Raw genomic sequence first — 15,953 nt, forward strand, 5'->3', positions numbered from 1 at the left:
TCCCTCTGTTCGTGCAGCGGCTGGGGCGAAGATGCTGCGCTTGGTCGGCCGCGCTGCACGCTGCTGGGGGGCAAGGCGGGCACCACCAGGGCCAGAGCGGGCACCCAGGGGGGCCCAGCACCCCATGGCCATGCAGAGGGCATGGTGAGCATCCACGCGGGTTGGGTGGGGTGGAGGCATAACCAGGGGGGGTCGGGGAGCTGGCAGTGCTCTTAAACCTTGCTGGGGAAGGGGACGCTCTCCCTCCTCCCCGCAGCACTGCTGGGCACAGGGAACCAGCAGGGATTTGGGATGCTCACGGCCTGGGGTGCTCGCTGGTGGCGTCTCCCCAGGGCCACCGCCTGTCCCCGAAGCTCGGGGCCACCGCAGGACTGTCGCCGCTCCCTCTGCCCCGCAGCCTCTCCAGCGCCGCCGGGACGGGCACCTGGCCCAAGGATGTGGGCATCCTGGCGCTGGAAGTGTACTTCCCCTCTCAGTATGTGGAGCAGGAGGAGCTGGAGCGGTACGACGGCGTAGAGGCCGGCAAGTACACACGGGGCTTGGGCCAGCAGCAGATGGGCTTCTGTGCCGCCCACGAGGACATCAACTCCCTGTGCCTGACCGTGGTGCAGCGGCTGGTGGAGCGCGGGCGGCTCTCCTGGGATGCCATCGGCCGCCTTGAGGTGGGCACCGAGACCGTCATCGACAAGTCTAAGGCCGTCAAGACCGTCCTCATGCAGCTTTTCCACGACTCGGGCAACACTGACGTGGAGGGCATCGACACCACCAATGCCTGCTACGGGGGCACGGCCTCGCTCTTCAACGCGGCCGCCTGGGTGGAATCCAGTGCCTGGGATGGTGGGTGCGGACAGGGATTGTGCCGTGAGGATGGGGCGGCTGGATGTTGGGTGGGTTCCATGGGATGGGAGAAGGAGGCAAGAGGTGGCCTGAAGCCCAAAGATGTTCTGGCAAGCCTCAAAGGGAGCTGCTGCCCCTCCAAACTCTCCATGACCCCTGTTTCTTGCCCACCTTGGCCATGACACGTGGCAGCATGGGGATGGGAGTACATGCGGGCCGTGGGATGGAGGCTCCCACCTGCTGATGGCCCCGCTGGCCCCCCTGTTCTCCCCCAGGTCGCTACGCTGTGGTGGTATGTGGGGACATCGCTGTCTATGCCACGGGGAACGCGCGGCCCACAGGAGGTGCCGGTGCCATCGCCATGCTGGTGGGACCCAATGCCCCGCTGGTGCTGGAGAGAGGTCAGTGTCATGAGACCCTGGGGATGGCGAGCTGATGGGTGCTGTCTCTGGGTACTGTACGTCCATGTCCCAGCCCCAGACAGCTGCTCAGCTCCAGCAGTACCGGCTCTGCCAGCCCTGGTGGCTGCCCGGTGCTAGGGACCCCAGGATCCCAGTTGGCCACATCCCTCTGGGCACCACAGAGCGACCCAGGGAGGCTGGCGGATGGGTGCTTGCCATCTGGCTGGGACCTCCCAACGCTCCCCGACAGCTGGCTCTCCCTGTTTCCCCAGGCCTGCGGGGAACTCACATGGAGCACGCCTACGACTTCTACAAGCCGGACCTGGCCTCCGAGTACCCGGTGGTGGACGGGCAGCTCTCTATCCAGTGCTACCTGCGGGCGCTGGACCGCTGCTACGCTGTGTACCGCCGGAAGGCGGAGAGCCAGCGGCAGCAGGGTAAGCGGCGGCACCCCCGGGGTGCCCGTGCCATCCCACCGGATGCTGACGGCCCCACGTTGCCTTCCAGCTGGCATCCAGCGGCCCTTCACCCTCGACGACTTCAAGTTCATCATCTTCCACACGCCCTTCTGCAAACTGGTGCAGAAGTCTGTGGGGCGGCTGCTGTTGAATGATTTCTTGGCCACCCCTAACCCTGACACTGCCACCGGCCTCTACAAGGGGCTCCAGCCCTTTCGGTGGGTCCCCACGCCGTGTCCCCCATCCCCTAGCCCAGCCGGGAACGTGCCCATGTGGGGTTCAAGCCGACCTCTCTCTGGGCAGCGGCGTGAAGCTGGAGGACACCTACACCAGCAAGGAGGTGGAGAAGGCGTTCCAGGCAGCCAGTCAGGAGATCTTCAACCAGAAGACCAAGCCCTCCCTGCTCCTTTCCTCCCGCAATGGCAACATGTACACACCTTCCATGTATGGCTGCCTGGCCTCCCTCCTGGCGCAGTGAGTCCCCAGAAAAGCTGGCACGGGTGGGGAGGAGGTCATTTCAGGGAGGGCAGCCCCTGGCCTGGCTAGCTGTGGGGGCAGGTGCCAGCACTCATCCCTTGCCCCCAGCAGAGACCTGACACTTTCATCGCACATAACCCCCAGTGTTGATGGATCCCGCTCCACGCCATCTCCCTGCCAACCTTTTCATACCAGCTCACTGGAGCTGGGCTGGCACATAAAGCCCTTCTGTTGGCACCGGGAGGATGAAAACCCCGTTGTCATGCTCGGCAGAATGGCTGACCCCGCAGCAAAAGAGCCGTGGGAACAGCCAGGCACTGGGGGGGACAAAAGCCTCGTCCTGGGGCTCCCCAGCACCACTGCACTCCAGGGCCATGCAGCCCCGAGTCCCAGGACCCCCCTGCCTGCAAAGGGGGCAGGAGGCAGCCCCCTGCATCGATGCCACAGTCTCCCACACTCCCCCTCCAGCCCCAAATCTCCTCTAATCCTCCTAACCCCTTGCTGCAGGTCCTCGGCACAGGACCTGGCTGGCTCCCGGATCGGCGCCTTCTCCTACGGCTCAGGGCTGGCCGCCAGCATGTTCTCCCTCCGCGTCTCGCAGGATGCGGCCCCAGGTGAGCCCCACGGGTGAGGGGGGCCGGGAAGGGAGAGCAGTGTGGGGCCAGGGCCACCGGCAGTGCCGTCTCACCCGGCGGGTGCCCATCGCCAGGCTCGCCCCTGGACAAGCTGGTCTCCAGCCTGGCTGACCTGCCAGCTCGCCTGGATGCCCGCAAGCGCGTGGCCCCACAGGACTTTGCCAAGATCATGAAGCAGCGGGAGGACACCCATCACTTGGGTGAGTTGGGGCGAGGGGATGTGACATACTTCCCCGCCCCGCCAGGACCCCACAGACCCCCTGAGCATCACCGCCCTCTCCCTGCAGCCGACCACGCTCCCCACGGCTCTCAGGCGGATCTCTTCCCCGGCACCTGGTATCTGACACGGGTGGATGCCAAGTACCGCCGGGAATATGCCAGGAAGCCCGTCTAGGGGGGAGCGGAGCGGTAAGCCCTGGAGAAGGGGATGCTCTCCTCCCCACCGGCATCCCTGCTCACCCCCAAATCCGGGGCTGGCCTCTGTGGCAAACCTCACCTTGGATGGCCGGGAAGTGGCCAGCGGCACCTCGGGCCCTGGAGCTGGTGGAGACAGTGGCTGGCGTTTTCTGCAAATGCCTGGGCGGCAGGGGGGAATAAAGGCACGGATGAGAGGGGGCAACAGCCTGACTCTGGCTCCTGGTCACTAGTGGTCCCCTCAACCACTGCGGGGCTAGATCGCGGCCCCTTACAGGATTTATCCCATGGGTACCCAATGTGGCCATCTGCCCTGTTGTAGACATGCCTCAGTACCCCCCTTTCCCCATGATGGGAGCATGCCCTGACGTTTTGGGGGAGCCAAGTAATGCCCAGTCTCCAGTTTGGGGGTGGTAAGGTGCCATTTTCCCCATGACATCAGTAAATTGAAACATCCCCATGGGAACACCCAGGGGGCAGGAGGGGGCAGGCGACGCAGGGGCTCACGGGAGGGCTCAGCCCCCCTTGGATCGCTGCCTGCTCTCTGGGCTATGTCCCAGCACAAGACGGTGGCCGGATGGGACCTTGGCGGGGCCACAGCAACCACGGAGACCTTTGCACCCTTGAGCAAACAAGTGATGGGGCCGGGGTGGGGGGGCAGGAGGGACAGAGCCTGCAGGAGCTTTGGGGTTGAGGACAAAGGACTGCAGAGACAAGGCATCACACACTTCTCCTGGACCCTTTATTGAGCACAGGGCCACCCCAAGCCCAGCATGGGGGCCAGGGGCAGCCAGGTGCAATGCTCCCCTGGCCGTGGGGGGGGTTCAGGTGCTGCAGCCGTGGGGAGAGTCCTTGCTGGCAGTCAGGGTTCACAGCTGGAGCTGGAAGACCTCCATGACGTGTGGCTTCAGCTCGCTGAGGTCAGACAGGGGGGCCGAGAGCCCCACGACGCTCCACTGCTCCCCTGCCACGGTGCTGGACCTGTGGTAGGACTGGAGCTGGACCCCCGCCTTCCCCAGCAGCCCTGGAGAAGAGGAAAGGTGTTAGGGGCCACAGGCTGCCCCAGCACCCAGCGGGTAGCAGGGCTCTGCCCACCCCAACACCCCTCATAAGGTCCACAATGCCATTTCTTTCCCCCATCCCAAGTCCTTTGCTCCAAGCCCCCAACCCTCTGCTCAAGTCCCCCCATCCTTGTCTCTCCGTGCAACATCTGCTCCCTCCCTGCTGCAGCAGGGGTTCAGCTCTGGGGTGGATGCGGGGTTCCCCCAGGCTGCCCCCCCCCCCCGAGGGTGACATGGGGAGCTCACCGGTGAGCACAGGCAACGTGCTGGACTCGGAGGCTTTAGCTCTGTAGATGAGGATGGGGCCGGCCAGTGGGGCTGGCTGCTTGAAGGTGGCCCCATTGATCTCCTGCAGCACCGGGGTGCTGCCCTGCACCGTCCCTGCCGCCCGGTGCGGGGTGCCCTGCAGGGACACCTGCAGCAAGCCAGTGCTGCCATCGGGCTCAGGGGCCACATCGCCATGGGTGGTCACGACCTGCCAGAGAGACGTGGCCGCTCAGTGCCCAGGTGCGTGGCAGGGCACGGGGAAGGAAGGGATGTTCTTGGAGGCCACCCCAGGGAATGGCCCCCAGCCCGAGAGCTGCATTAGCAGCCCCTCAGGGCAACCCTGGGAAGGATGGGGCCTGGGTGCACCAGGCTGATGTGTGAAGCCCCAGGTGTCCACGCACCTTCAGCCCAGCCTCCTGGGCCAGCAGCAGGGCGTTCACGAGGGTCACCTCCTTCTGCGCCCCTCCAGCCAGCATGCCCGCGGCCACGGCGGGCGTCAGATAGCTCTCGGCCTCCCGCAGGGGTGTCCCTGGGGTGGAGGCAGGAGGCAGGGGGTGAATGGGCCAGCAGCAGAGAGGTCAGCCCCACACTGGAGCAGCCAGTCTGGGGCTGGTCCTTCCAGCCACCCATCCATATACCCACCCCTACTCCCATCCTCCCGCCCATCCATGCACCCACCCATACACCCATGCCCCCGTCCTCCCACCATCCTCCCATCCCTCCATCAACCACTCTCCTGTCCATCCCTTCTCCTGGCTGCCCTCCTATCCCTCCTCCATCCACCCAGCCCAGTGGTACCCCACACACCCCACTGCACTGCCCACCCATCGGGGTCCCTGCACCCAGACACGGGGCGCAGCCTGCCCGGCTCACCTAGGATGCAGACCTGCACGCTGCCCTGCGCTTGCTTGCCCACCGTGCGCAGCACCGTGCCCAGGGCCCTGGCCAGGGTGATCCAGGGCTTGGTCTGGGGTGCAAAAGCCTTGCTGAGAGCCTGCCCGTTGACCTGCAAGGAAGAGCAGGACGTGTGATGGGAACCCACCAGCAAGCGCACAGGGTCGTTCCCAACACATCCATGCTTTACAGACAGGGAAACTGAGGCACGGAGGTCAGGTGCCTGGCAGGGGGACTCACTGTGCCGACCAGCCCCTTCCCCGTGGCCATGTCCACGATCTGCATGGCGATCTCCTTGCCGCAGCGGCTCTGCGCCTCCTGCGTGCTGGCACCCAGGTGTGGGCAGCAGATGACATTGGGGTGGTTCACCAGGTCGCGGTCCTTCGGGGGCTCCTGCCAACACAGCCCCGTCCCACCGTCAGCCCCCAGCACCCACCTGGGAGCCCGAGGGGGGCATTTACCCCCTCCTCCCTTGCAAGGAGGGGAGCTGGGACAGGGCTGTGCCCGATCCCAGTCCCACAGGGTTTGTCAGGCTGCCCTGGCCTGGCTTGGGCAGAGTTAAGGTGATGCTGAGCTGAAGCCGAGCTTGGGGGGTCCCCGCGGCCCCGCTCACCTGCGTGAAGACGTCGAGGGCGGCCCCGCCACACTGCCCTGACCGCAGTGCCCGCAGCAGCGCACCCTCATCCACGATGCCGCCACGGGCGCAGTTTACCACCTGCACGCCGCGGCGGCATTTGGCGAAGGTGCTGTCGTTCAGGAGCCCTGCGGAGGGAGGGCTGTGAGCGGTGAGGGGCTGCCTTGGCTCCCCGCAAACCCCCCGACACCGGCGCCTGCCCTGTACCTGTGGTGGAGGGCAGCAGCGGCGTGTGCACCGTGATGAAGTCACACCGGGGCCAGATCTGCTCCAGCGGCAGCTGCTCCACGCCGAAGGTGGCCGAGGCTTCGGGGGTGATGATGGGGTCGTAGCCTATGGTCTGAGGAAAAGCGGGCGCTCAGTCCTGCAGCCTGGCACGATGCTCGCAGCTAGGCCAGGGGGGCCGTGCTCCCCATTGCTCCTCTCTGCCCCAGCTCCTTACCTTCATGCCAAAAGCCTGCATACGGGTAGCCACCTCCCTGCCGATGCGCCCCAGTCCCAGCACGCCCAGCGTCTTCCCGTTCAGCTCCATGCCCATGTACTAGGGTGAAAAGCGGAGATGAGTGAGCAGAGTCCACACGGGCACCCACCACACCATCCCGCCTGGGGTGCTGTGCCCATCTCCTACCTTCTTACGGTCCCACTTGCCCTCCTTCATGGAGGCAGCTGCCTGCGGGATCTGCCTGAAAAGGGAGGCTGCGGTCAGCGCGGGAGCAGGGGGCCATGGGGCGCGCATCCGTCCCCCCATCCTGCCCCGCGCTCACCTGGCCAAGCACAGGATCATCCCGCAGGTGAGCTCGGCGGCGCTGAGGCTGTTCCCAGTGGGTGTGCTGGGGATGGAAAGCGGTGTCACTGGTGTGTCACCCCCGGGCTGACAGGGGTCTGCACCCAGTGAGGATGGAGACCCGCGGGGTGGTGCCATGGGGTGCCATGGGTGGGGAGGGCACCCTGTGGAAGCCTCCCTTGTCTCCCCAGGAGCGCAGGCAGGGATGTCCCCGTGCTCTTACTTCATGACCAGGACACCCTTCCTGGTGGCTGCCTCCACGTCCACGTTGTCCACGCCGGTGCCCGCTCTGCCCACCACCTGCAGCCTCTCCGCCGCCGCCAGCACGTCGGCCGTGACTTTGGTGGCCGAGCGGACGATGAGCCCGTCGCAGTCCTGGGGGGGACAGACGTGGCGGGTGGGACCGGGACCGGGGACGGGGTTGGCGGTCCCAGGGTGGTCCCGGCTGGGGGGTGGCGGGTGGGGGACAGCCGCTGCCGGGGGCTGGGATCCGCCGTGCGAAACCGGTCGGGCTCTTGCATCAGACGGGAGGCGGGAACCGGCCCCGCTGGCCGAGGCGGAGGGGGTCCGCTGCCACCCGGGACAGTCGGCCCCCCACGCACCCACCCACCCACCCGTGGGTGCAGCCCGGCCGCGCCGCGCTCACCCGGATCTCCCGCAGCAGCTCCTCCTTGCTCAGGCCGGGTTTCTCCTGCACCTGGAGACCGCCGGCCTGCAGGATCTCCCGGCAGCAGGGGTCCAGGCTGTCGCTGATCAGCACCTTCTGCAGCTTCCCCAGCGCCATGGCGGGGGACGGGACCGGGACGGGACCGGGACGGGACGGGACCGGGCTGGGGGTGCCGGCTCTCTCCGCACGCCGCCGGGAGGCTGCTGCCGCCCCTCCGCCGCGCTAAAAGGGCTGAGAGCGGGGCACGTTTTTCGGGCTCATTGGGTCCCGCCTCCATAATCCCACCTCTTTCCCTTCCCCTCCCCGCCCCAGCCCGCCCGGGTCCCGTGTCCGTCCCCCCCACCTCGGGAGGGAGGAGGCGGAGGGGAGGGGGGCCAGGGCTGTGCCGGGCCCCCCGGCAGCCCCAGAGCGAAGGGAGGGGGTGCCCCGGCAGGACCCCGCTGCCCCCGGGTCGGGGAGCCACGAAGCCAGGGGGAGCGGGGGGGCAGCGTGTCCCCACCCCGCGCACCCCGGCCGTGCCTCAGTTTCCCTGCGCCGCACATCGCAGCACGGCGAGGCAGGAGGGGAACGGTGGTGGCAGCCACGGTGCTGCGGGTGGCTGCCCCCAAAGGTGGGGGTGCCGCTGGTAAGGAAGCAGCCCGGCCCCCAGCCCATGGCGAGCCCGGCCATGCCCCCCCCCAGCTTGCCCAGGAGTGGGGGTTCCCCGGATCCCACAGCCCAGAGGTGAGGCAGTGCCGTGGCCCCTGCCCGCCTCCAACATCGCGCCCGCTGTTGAGCAATGCCCCCGATAAGGTGCCGGGGACACGGGTCCAGCCCTGGCCACTGGCTCCCAATGATGTGGGGTGCACAGGAGCCGCCCAGCAAACGCCCTCGGTGGGGCAAGACACACGTGGCTGCATCCAGTGACCTCGCGAGGAAAAGTGCTGGCCCTCGAGAGGGGACGGTGTGGGGACCCACAGGGCTGGGCACAGCCCGGCATGGTGGATGGCAAGGGATGGAGGGCGTCCCCTTGCTCTTGGGGACAAAACCTCACAGCGCAGCTGGACCAGACAGGCCTCAGGTCCTGCCCATCAGTGAGCCAGGATCTGGCCCTTCCTTGCCCACCACTTTCTTTGCGCTGGGGGTGGGCAGCAGGGACACGGTGCTCCCAAACAGGGTCCTGACGGGACTGAGCCCTTCCCCAGGTTGCGTGTTCCCCAAGCAGCAGGGCTGGACCAAACTGCCCTGTGTGAAACCTGGGGTGGCCCCAGAGGCTGTTAAACCCAGCAGAGCCCAAGTAAGAGATCTGCCCCAGCAGCCGGGAGGTGGCCAGGATGGATGTCCTCACCATAGGCAGCACAGCTGACCGAAGTGGGAGACCCCAGCGCTACGTACACCCCGGCACTGCCCACCCCCCAGTGCGACGTACACCCTGGCACTACCTATACCCTGCGTACACTGCAGCCGCAGCCAGGGAACAACCGTGACGCCAGAGCGAGGAAAGTCCAGGGCAACCAACACAGGGTGAGAGACACGGTCAAGGGCAGTGGCTGGTGAAATCTGCAGCGGGGGTCCCGAAACTGGCCCTTGGTGGGGCTGTGTGACCCAGGGACCGGGACAGGGTTCCCTCTCCACAGCCTCGCGTATGGCATGGGCCGGGGGCACCCACAGTGTGGGACTTGCCGTGGCTGGGACACGGCCCCGCAGCCCCTGGCACAGCCCTGCCGCCGGCCCTGGCCTCCATTAACCATTAAGACCTTGCTCAAGGTGCCCGCTGACCCGGCATCCCAGCACCCTGCTCCCTGTGCTGGTACCACTTGGGTTTGCCCAGCACCTCCGTACGTCTCCGTGGCCCCTCTCCCACACCTGTGGCCCACTTGTGCAGAGACCACACGTGGCCAAGCCACGGCGTGGTATTTGCTGGCTTTTCCCTGCCTGCTGGTGCCCTCTCCTGGGGAGCGGCACTGGTGGCACAGCCCCACGGCACCCCAGCACCCCTGCACCCCATCCCTCACCAGGGGGCTGCTGGGACGTGAGGGGTGCTGGTGGGGTGGAGGTGCCGGCAGGCATGTCCCCCCACTCCTGGCCCTCCAAGGGAGGCAGCCAGAGAGACTTGAACCTGGTCCCTGCCTGTGTCCCGAGGAACGGCCCCTCGGGCTGGAGGGGACCCCAAAGCTGGCAGGGCCAGCGGGGTGGGTGCCCGGGGGACCTGGGCTGTGATGGGGATGGAGTGTGGGGGTTACGGGGACACGGCACCCCACTGCTGACCCCATTACCACCAGGGTCCTGGATGGGCTCTGCTTGGTGGCAGGTGGGGGACCCACAGGGGACAGCTGGCCGAGGGTCTGTGGGTGCAGGATGGAGGAGAGTGGGGCCAGGCAATGGGGGAGTGTTGGGGGGGGGGTCCTTGCAGAGTGGATGGGGCTGGGGGAGAGGGTAGGGGCAGCACTGGAACTGGGGTATCAAGCAGGGAAAGGAATTAGTGGGGTCAAAGGGAACTGGGGTTATTGGGGTTGGGATGGGGAGTGGCAAAGGAGAGGCAAGGGTGGAGGAGATTGGGGGTGTTAGGTTGGGATGGTGGGTGTTCAAGGGCAGGTTAGGGTGATGGTGGGGTCAAGGGGGATCGAGGATGCTAGGGATGTCCCAGTGCAGGACTGGGAAGTCACGGAAGATTAGAGAGCAGGTGAGGGTGTTGTGGGGCTGGAAGTGTACCTGGGGGGCTCATGGGGCTCTGGGGGTGACAAACGGGGTTGGGGGTGTCAGGTTGGGGTGGAGGCATCCAAGGAAGACCAGGGTGGTAGGGGATGACAAGGAGGACTGGGGGTAACTGGGTTGTCAGGATGAATGGTTGGGGGTGCCATGGGGGATCTTGGCTAATTGGGGGTCTTTTGGGGTGACTGGCAGGTTGGGGGAAGGATTGAGGGGGCAGGGAGGGATCAGGGATAGTTCCTGGGGGACTGAAGGGTGGGGAAGGGTCGGGGCTCAGCCCAGAGAGACTGGGGGGAGTGGAGGGTTGGGGCGGGGAGTGGCTGTGTCAGCCGGGACAGGCTGGCTGCTGGGCGGGGGGACTGGGGAGACGAAGGGGGGGGTGGAGAGAGGGAGCAGGGAGAGGACGGAGGGAGGGAGCGGGGAAGGAAGGCTGGAGCGTCAGAGGGAGGGATGGAGGGAGGGAAGAAAGGATGGAGGGAGGCAGGGATGGATGAAGGAGGGAGGCAGGGAGGAGGAGGAGAAGGAGGAGGAGGAGGAGGAGGGCATGCAGCGGCGGGCGGAGCCGGCCGGTGCCGCAGAGCCGCCTCCCCGGCGCACGCTGGGGTGGCCCGGCAGCGCCTGCGGAGACCCGCCGGCTCGGCCCGGTGCCGCCCGGTGCCGCCGGTGCCCGGCCCGGTGCTGCCCGGCCCGGTGCGGCGGTGCCCGGCGGGGCGGGATGCGAGCCCCGCGGCGGAGGTGAGGAGCGTGTCCGTGGGTGCGCGTGTCATCCGTCCGTGGGGCCGTGGGGCCGTGAGTGATGCGGGTCGGGGCGTCCGTGTGCCCCGGGCACGCGTGGGGGCTGCGTGTCCCCGGGACGCCCGTGGGGGCTGCGTGTGCCCACGCTGGGCCGTGGTGATGCCGCGGCAGGTTGAGGCCCAGGTAGCAAGCGGCATCGGTGTGGCCAGGATGCGGCCGGGATGCGGGTGTGCTCCCTCGGGAGTGTGTGGGGCCGGACACTGCCTGTCCCAAGCCCCATCCCTCTTGGGCGGTGGGTGTCCCCTGCCTGCTGCTGGGGTCCCACAGCTTGGCACTGGTGGCGGGGCTGTGGGACACCCTGCTCCCAGCTGGGCCCCACGCTGGGCAAGGCCAGGAGCGCTGCTGGGCATCCAGGAAAGGAACAGGGACCCTTCATCCAGCACCGGGGGCACACGGGTGTTCGCTGCCCCGTGCCATGAGGACCCAGGGGTGCCAGGGCAGCGTGCGTTGTGCCAAGCAAGAGGGCAGGAGCTGTAGAGTCCTGTGGGGCTGGGCTTGCACCGGCAGTAGCACCAGCTCTCCTTGGGGCGCCGGGCAGGTGGGGTTTGCTGGGAGGTGCTGGGCTGAGGGTGGACCCGGGGGAAGGGCTGTGGTTTGGGGTGCCGGCATGGGGAGCTTGGCTTCCCCCATCTCCCCAGCGCTGTTTGCATCCTCCCTGCTCTTCCCCTGGCTCTGCCCATCCCCAATTCCACCCTGAGCCGCTGGCCAGACCGTTTGTCCTGGCACCCGGCCAGGGCTGCCGGCCCTCGGGAGCTGTGCCGGCTGCCACGCGTGCGGTGCAGCATTGGGAGCCGTCATCGCCAGAAGTGTGGGTAACGCCAGCCCCCGGCTCCCCCCGTCCTGCCACGCTCAATGGAGACCTTGTTGCCGTGCCCCGTGTGCAGGCAGTTGGTGGGCGGCCGTGCTGTGTGCCGTGCACACACGCCCAGGCGTGCAGGCGGCCGCCACGGTCGTGGCCGGCTGTCCCCCGCGCTACCTCCCCCGTGGCGGCACTCAGCCCCTGCTGAAACATTTGTGCCGACGAGTCAGCGGGGAGCCGGGCTGTGCTCGCTCAGCATCCTGGCCCCGGCACTGAGCTGCCACGCTCGCCCTGGCCTTGCTCAGCCCTCGCCGTGGCCCCTCTGCCAGCCTGGAGACTGTCACCTGCACCCGGAGTGGCTGTGGCTGAGCACGGGGCTGGGGGCTGCCTTCCATCCCTCCATCCATCCCTCTGTCCGTGGGAGGTGATCCAGCAGCAGGAGGAGGTGAGTTGCCGTCGGTGAGCTAAGCGGTGCCGGGCGCTTTGGGAATGCTCTCCCGTGTGGGGCAGCGGCCACCCTCACACAGCCCACATGCCATGGCCCTGGAAGCCACCCCTGCGTTCTCCCCTCTCCCCGGCAGCACCCTGGGGTGCCGGTGCCGGCAGGCGGCCGCAGTGGCCCTGGTGCAATGCCACGGAGATGCTGTGAGTCAGCGGGTGCTCTGAGTCAGGGCCGTGTGGCACCCCTCGTGCCAGGGCTTGAAGATAAATTGGGGTGGGAAGTGCCGCCCGGCGGGTGGGGGGCCCTCAGGCTGTGCCCCCCCTCCAGCTCCACGCTGTGCTGGCGGCTCTGCTCCATGCCCTGGGGTGGCATGGCCAGCATGAAAGGGCTCTTGTCCTCCTGCAGCCCCGGCAGCACCGCGGCGGCCTCTCCTTCGCGGCAAACAAATTCCCAGTGTTGGGCACACGGTCGGGGAAGGGGGGAGCCCCCATCCAGCCCAGCCGGCTGTGGCCACGGTGGAGCCCGGGGCTCCTGCCGGTCCCAGCATCCCCATGGCCCGGCACGGGGCTCCCAGTCCTGGTGTTGGGGGGTGCTGGCTGGGCTGCAGGAAACCGCGTGCTCTGCTCACTCACCCCAGAGCCCATAGCCAGCCATGATGCGGGGCTGGCCCTGCCTCAGGGTGGCCCCAAGGAGCCCCCACGGCGCTGGAGCTGCAGGGGTTGGTCACCCTCCTGTCTGGGTATCACCCCTCCAGGCGCTGCATCTCCTTGGGTGTTGTGCTTCCTCTGGTATTGCACCTCCTTGGGTGTCACACCTGCAGGTGCCGTACCTCCTCGGGTCTTGTACTGTCTTCATGGGTATTGTGTCTCTGAGTATCGCGTTTCCTCGGGTATCAGGCGTTTGGCTGTCATGTCTCCTTGATTTTTGTCTCCGGGTATTATGCTGGGTGCCATGCCTCCTTGGATGCCATGTCACTGGGTACTGTGCTTCTTCAGGTATTTTGCCTCCTGGGATATCATGCTTTGGGATATCATGCCGCTGGGTACTGTGCTTCCTTGACTATTGTGCATCCTTGTGTATCTTGAATCTGGGTATCATGGCTCCTTGGATGTTTTGTTTCTGGGTATCGCACCCCTGGGTATTGGTCATCCTGGGGTGTCATGCCTCCAGAGATCGTGCCTCCTTGGATATTGTGCTTCTGGGTATTGGGTCTCCTCAGGCATCATGCTTCTGGTTATTGTGCCTCTGGGTGCCTCTGGGCACCGCACCTCTGGTACTGTGCTTCTGGGTATCATGCTGGTTATGGTGCCTGGCAGGGCGCAGGGCCATGCCTGGCCAGCACTGGTGTGTTTAAAGCCATCGTGCCTTAGTTTCCCCTCGTGATGGGTTGTTGCTGCAGGGGCTATGGCAGCCTGTGGCTGCCTCCCCCTGCTCCCTCCCAGGCTGGCAGTGCTGTGTCCCCGGCCTGCAAGGTGCTGGTGTGGTGTGCCTGGCGCTGGGGACATGGCCCCAGGGCCCCTACCATGGCCTGTGCCACGGGAACGTGCTGGCCCTACCTGGCCATTGGGACTCAGTCTTGTGCATGTGGGCAGGACACTGTGCCCACCGTGGTGCTGGGGGCGAGTGCCCACCTCCCTGCTCACGGGACCCCACCAAAAAGCTGTCATGCTGACATTAGAAAATAAATATTCTTCTTTTTTTTAAAGGAAAAAAATCTGTGGGTTTTTTTTTTTATTTGTGGGTTGGTTTTTTTTTCTGTTTCTTTTAAATTATGAAATGACTCATGCTTCTCAGCTGAAAATAAACCTGATTGCGGCTGCTGTGGGGAGCTGGTCTGCTGTGATGGCACGGGGCCCCCTCGGAGAGCGGCCGGGGCGAGCCCTGCCTTAGGCAGCCCCTGCTCGCTGCCAGCACCCAGACCCCCTCCCCGGGGCCGCGGGGGTGTGCTGTGGGGGCTCAGGTGGCCCTGCCAGGGCTGCTAATGGGGCTAAAGTGCTCCTAAAGGGGCAGCGCCATCTGCACGGCCCCCAGGGCCTTGTGTCTTTGCACTTAGAGCAGATGTCTGCCGGCTGCGGGAACACACGTGTGCACCCCCACGTGTGCACGGACACCCGTGTGCCCCTGTGCACGCACACGCAGGCATGCACACCCACCCCCCATGCACCCTCACGGATGCACAAGGGTTTTGCCTTGCCTGGAGTTTGCCCCCCACCCCGGGCAGGCTTTTGTGTGACCGTTTGATGTCGGGAGCTCACCTCTGCCGCCCCCCCCCCCCCTCCAGTGCCCACCAGCTGCTTGCAACCCACCCGGGGTGGGAGAGATTGCAGCAGCCGCCGCCACGCAGAGCCTCTGGTAAAATTCCCCATCGTAAATTCCCCCACCGCCCTCCCTAGCCCCTCTGGCACAGCAGCTGGGTGGTGCATGGGGGACCCTGGGGGCTGGACCCCCGATGCCATGCGTGACATGGCCATGTACTCCTCTCCGCAGGGACCCCTGCGGCGGTGACAGGCCAGCCGTGCTCCCTGGAGCCAGCTGCATGGCGGGTAAGACACCCCAAGAGCCCCCCCCCGTACCCCACACACCCTGTTCCCGTGCCCAGCGCCCCGGCAGCATGCATTGCCCCAGGGGATGGCCAGCGGCTTACCGGCCCCGAGGCGTCCCGGCGTCCTTCCCGGTGACACCTCGGAGGCAGGCGGTGTGTGGAGCAACCGCTTTGCTCATCTGACTGCCGCTCGCCCTCGCTCCCTCCCAGCTTCCCAAGATGGGCCGTGGGGTGAGGGTGACGAGGACCCCACGCCGGCTGAGCCGGGGGGGTCCCATGGCCCCCCGGGTGCTCAGCCCCAGCCTGGTCCCTTGGTGCAAACGTGTCTCCTCCGGGACGTGGAGATGGGTCCCCTCGCCCAGACGCAGACCCTGCGGGACTTCGAGCAGGTGAGACCCCGGGGTGCCGGAACCCCCGCCATGGCACCGCCAAGACCCACCCCCCCCAGCACCACTGGGTGCTTGCAGGATACATGTCGGATCCCCTGGGTGCACCAGTGGGGGTGCGGAGGGTGGGAGGGGGACGCAGAGCAAGCGGCGGTGGGACGGGGAGAGGGGGCTCAGCCCCCCCCGGGCGCCACGCTCCCCCTCGCCGCCCTCCTGGCTGAGGCGCGCGGGGGCCGCGAGGGCTCGGGTTTCACCACCCTCCCGTCCCCGCCGTCCCCGCTCCGGCGATTCCTCAAATAGCTCCGAGAGGTGAAAAAAAAAAGGAAAGGGGCCGCGGCAGGGCCGGCGGCGGGAGCTGCGGGCGGGCAGGGACCCTGGGCCGTGTCCCCGGCGGCGCCATGTGAGGGGTGCCGGGATGCCCCCCCCATGGAGCGCCGGCCATGGCTAACGGGTACCGCACGCTCTCCCAGCACCTCAATGACCTCAAGAAGGAGAATTTCAGCCTCAAGCTGCGCATCTACTTTCTGGAGGAGCGCGTCCAGCAGAAGGGCGAGGGCAGCCGGGACGATGTCTACCGGCGGGTGAGCGCCCGTGGGGGACAGGGATGGGTGCCTGAGGGGGGTTTCCCTCCCGGTGCCCTCTCTTTGCCCGGAGGGGATGGGGCCAGGGGAGCGCAGCCGGTGGGGATGCCGGGGAGGGCATCGGGCATGGCGCTGAGGCTGGGGGAGCTGCTGTGCAGGAGTTTGCCCCTTGCTGCCTTTGACAGGAGCGG

At 66.9% G+C, this 15,953-nt stretch overlaps 3 protein-coding genes across 3 annotated transcripts in view; 2 read left to right on the top strand and 1 right to left on the bottom strand.

The window, feature by feature from the left end:
• The first annotated feature begins 9 nt into the window (after nt 1-9).
• Nucleotides 10-3,429, top strand: HMGCS2 (3-hydroxy-3-methylglutaryl-CoA synthase 2). The gene is made up of 9 exons (XM_052800791.1): nt 10-144; nt 398-837; nt 1,113-1,238; nt 1,511-1,675; nt 1,746-1,914; nt 2,000-2,170; nt 2,681-2,787; nt 2,883-3,008; nt 3,096-3,429. Exons 1-9 carry the CDS (start codon nt 32-34, stop codon nt 3,200-3,202), a joined length of 1,524 nt encoding a protein of 507 aa, XP_052656751.1. The 5' UTR covers nt 10-31; the 3' UTR covers nt 3,203-3,429.
• Nucleotides 3,430-3,950: 521 nt separating this feature from the next.
• Nucleotides 3,951-7,756, bottom strand: PHGDH (phosphoglycerate dehydrogenase). The gene is made up of 12 exons (XM_052800790.1): nt 7,509-7,756; nt 7,086-7,237; nt 6,843-6,908; nt 6,707-6,761; nt 6,521-6,619; nt 6,286-6,418; nt 6,058-6,206; nt 5,685-5,837; nt 5,424-5,556; nt 4,952-5,079; nt 4,530-4,758; nt 3,951-4,246 (listed from the first exon to the last, which is right to left on the bottom strand). The coding sequence occupies exons 1-12, from the start codon at nt 7,644-7,646 to the stop codon at nt 4,092-4,094; spliced, it is 1,590 nt and encodes a 529-aa protein (XP_052656750.1). The 5' UTR covers nt 7,647-7,756; the 3' UTR covers nt 3,951-4,091.
• A 3,045-nt stretch (nt 7,757-10,801) lies between these two features.
• The window catches only part of LOC128147696 (myomegalin-like), a 35,064-nt gene continuing 29,912 nt past the window's right edge, over nt 10,802-15,953 (top strand). The window contains exons 1-4 of the mRNA XM_052800568.1: nt 10,802-10,952; nt 14,741-14,796; nt 15,006-15,184; nt 15,652-15,762. Coding sequence (XP_052656528.1) covers nt 10,933-10,952; nt 14,741-14,796; nt 15,006-15,184; nt 15,652-15,762 — 366 coding nt within the window. The 5' untranslated portion in view covers nt 10,802-10,932. The remainder of the gene's footprint in view (nt 10,953-14,740; nt 14,797-15,005; nt 15,185-15,651; nt 15,763-15,953) is intronic.

The sequence above is a fragment of the Harpia harpyja genome, chromosome 11, assembly GCF_026419915.1.
Source record: "Harpia harpyja isolate bHarHar1 chromosome 11, bHarHar1 primary haplotype, whole genome shotgun sequence".
NCBI lineage: Eukaryota > Metazoa > Chordata > Aves > Accipitriformes > Accipitridae > Harpia > Harpia harpyja.

Bases quoted from the DNA above. Each gene is read 5' to 3' on its own strand.
- HMGCS2 (XM_052800791.1), top strand. From the start codon at position 32: ATGCTGCGCTTGGTCGGCCGCGCTGCACGCTGCTGGGGGGCAAGGCGG. The intron at 2,171-2,680 runs GTGAGTCCCCAG...CCCTTGCTGCAG, and splicing joins CTGGCCTCCCTCCTGGCGCA to GTCCTCGGCACAGGACCTGG. The intron at 3,009-3,095 runs GTGAGTTGGGGC...CTCTCCCTGCAG, and splicing joins GGAGGACACCCATCACTTGG to CCGACCACGCTCCCCACGGC.
- PHGDH (XM_052800790.1), bottom strand. From the start codon at position 7,646: ATGGCGCTGGGGAAGCTGCAGAAGGTGCTGATCAGCGACAGCCTGGAC. The intron at 7,238-7,508 runs GTGAGCGCGGCG...TGTCCCCCCCAG, and splicing joins AGCTGCTGCGGGAGATCCGG to GACTGCGACGGGCTCATCGT. The intron at 5,080-5,423 runs GTGAGCCGGGCA...CCTCCACCCCAG, and splicing joins CGTGCAGGTCTGCATCCTAG to GGACACCCCTGCGGGAGGCC.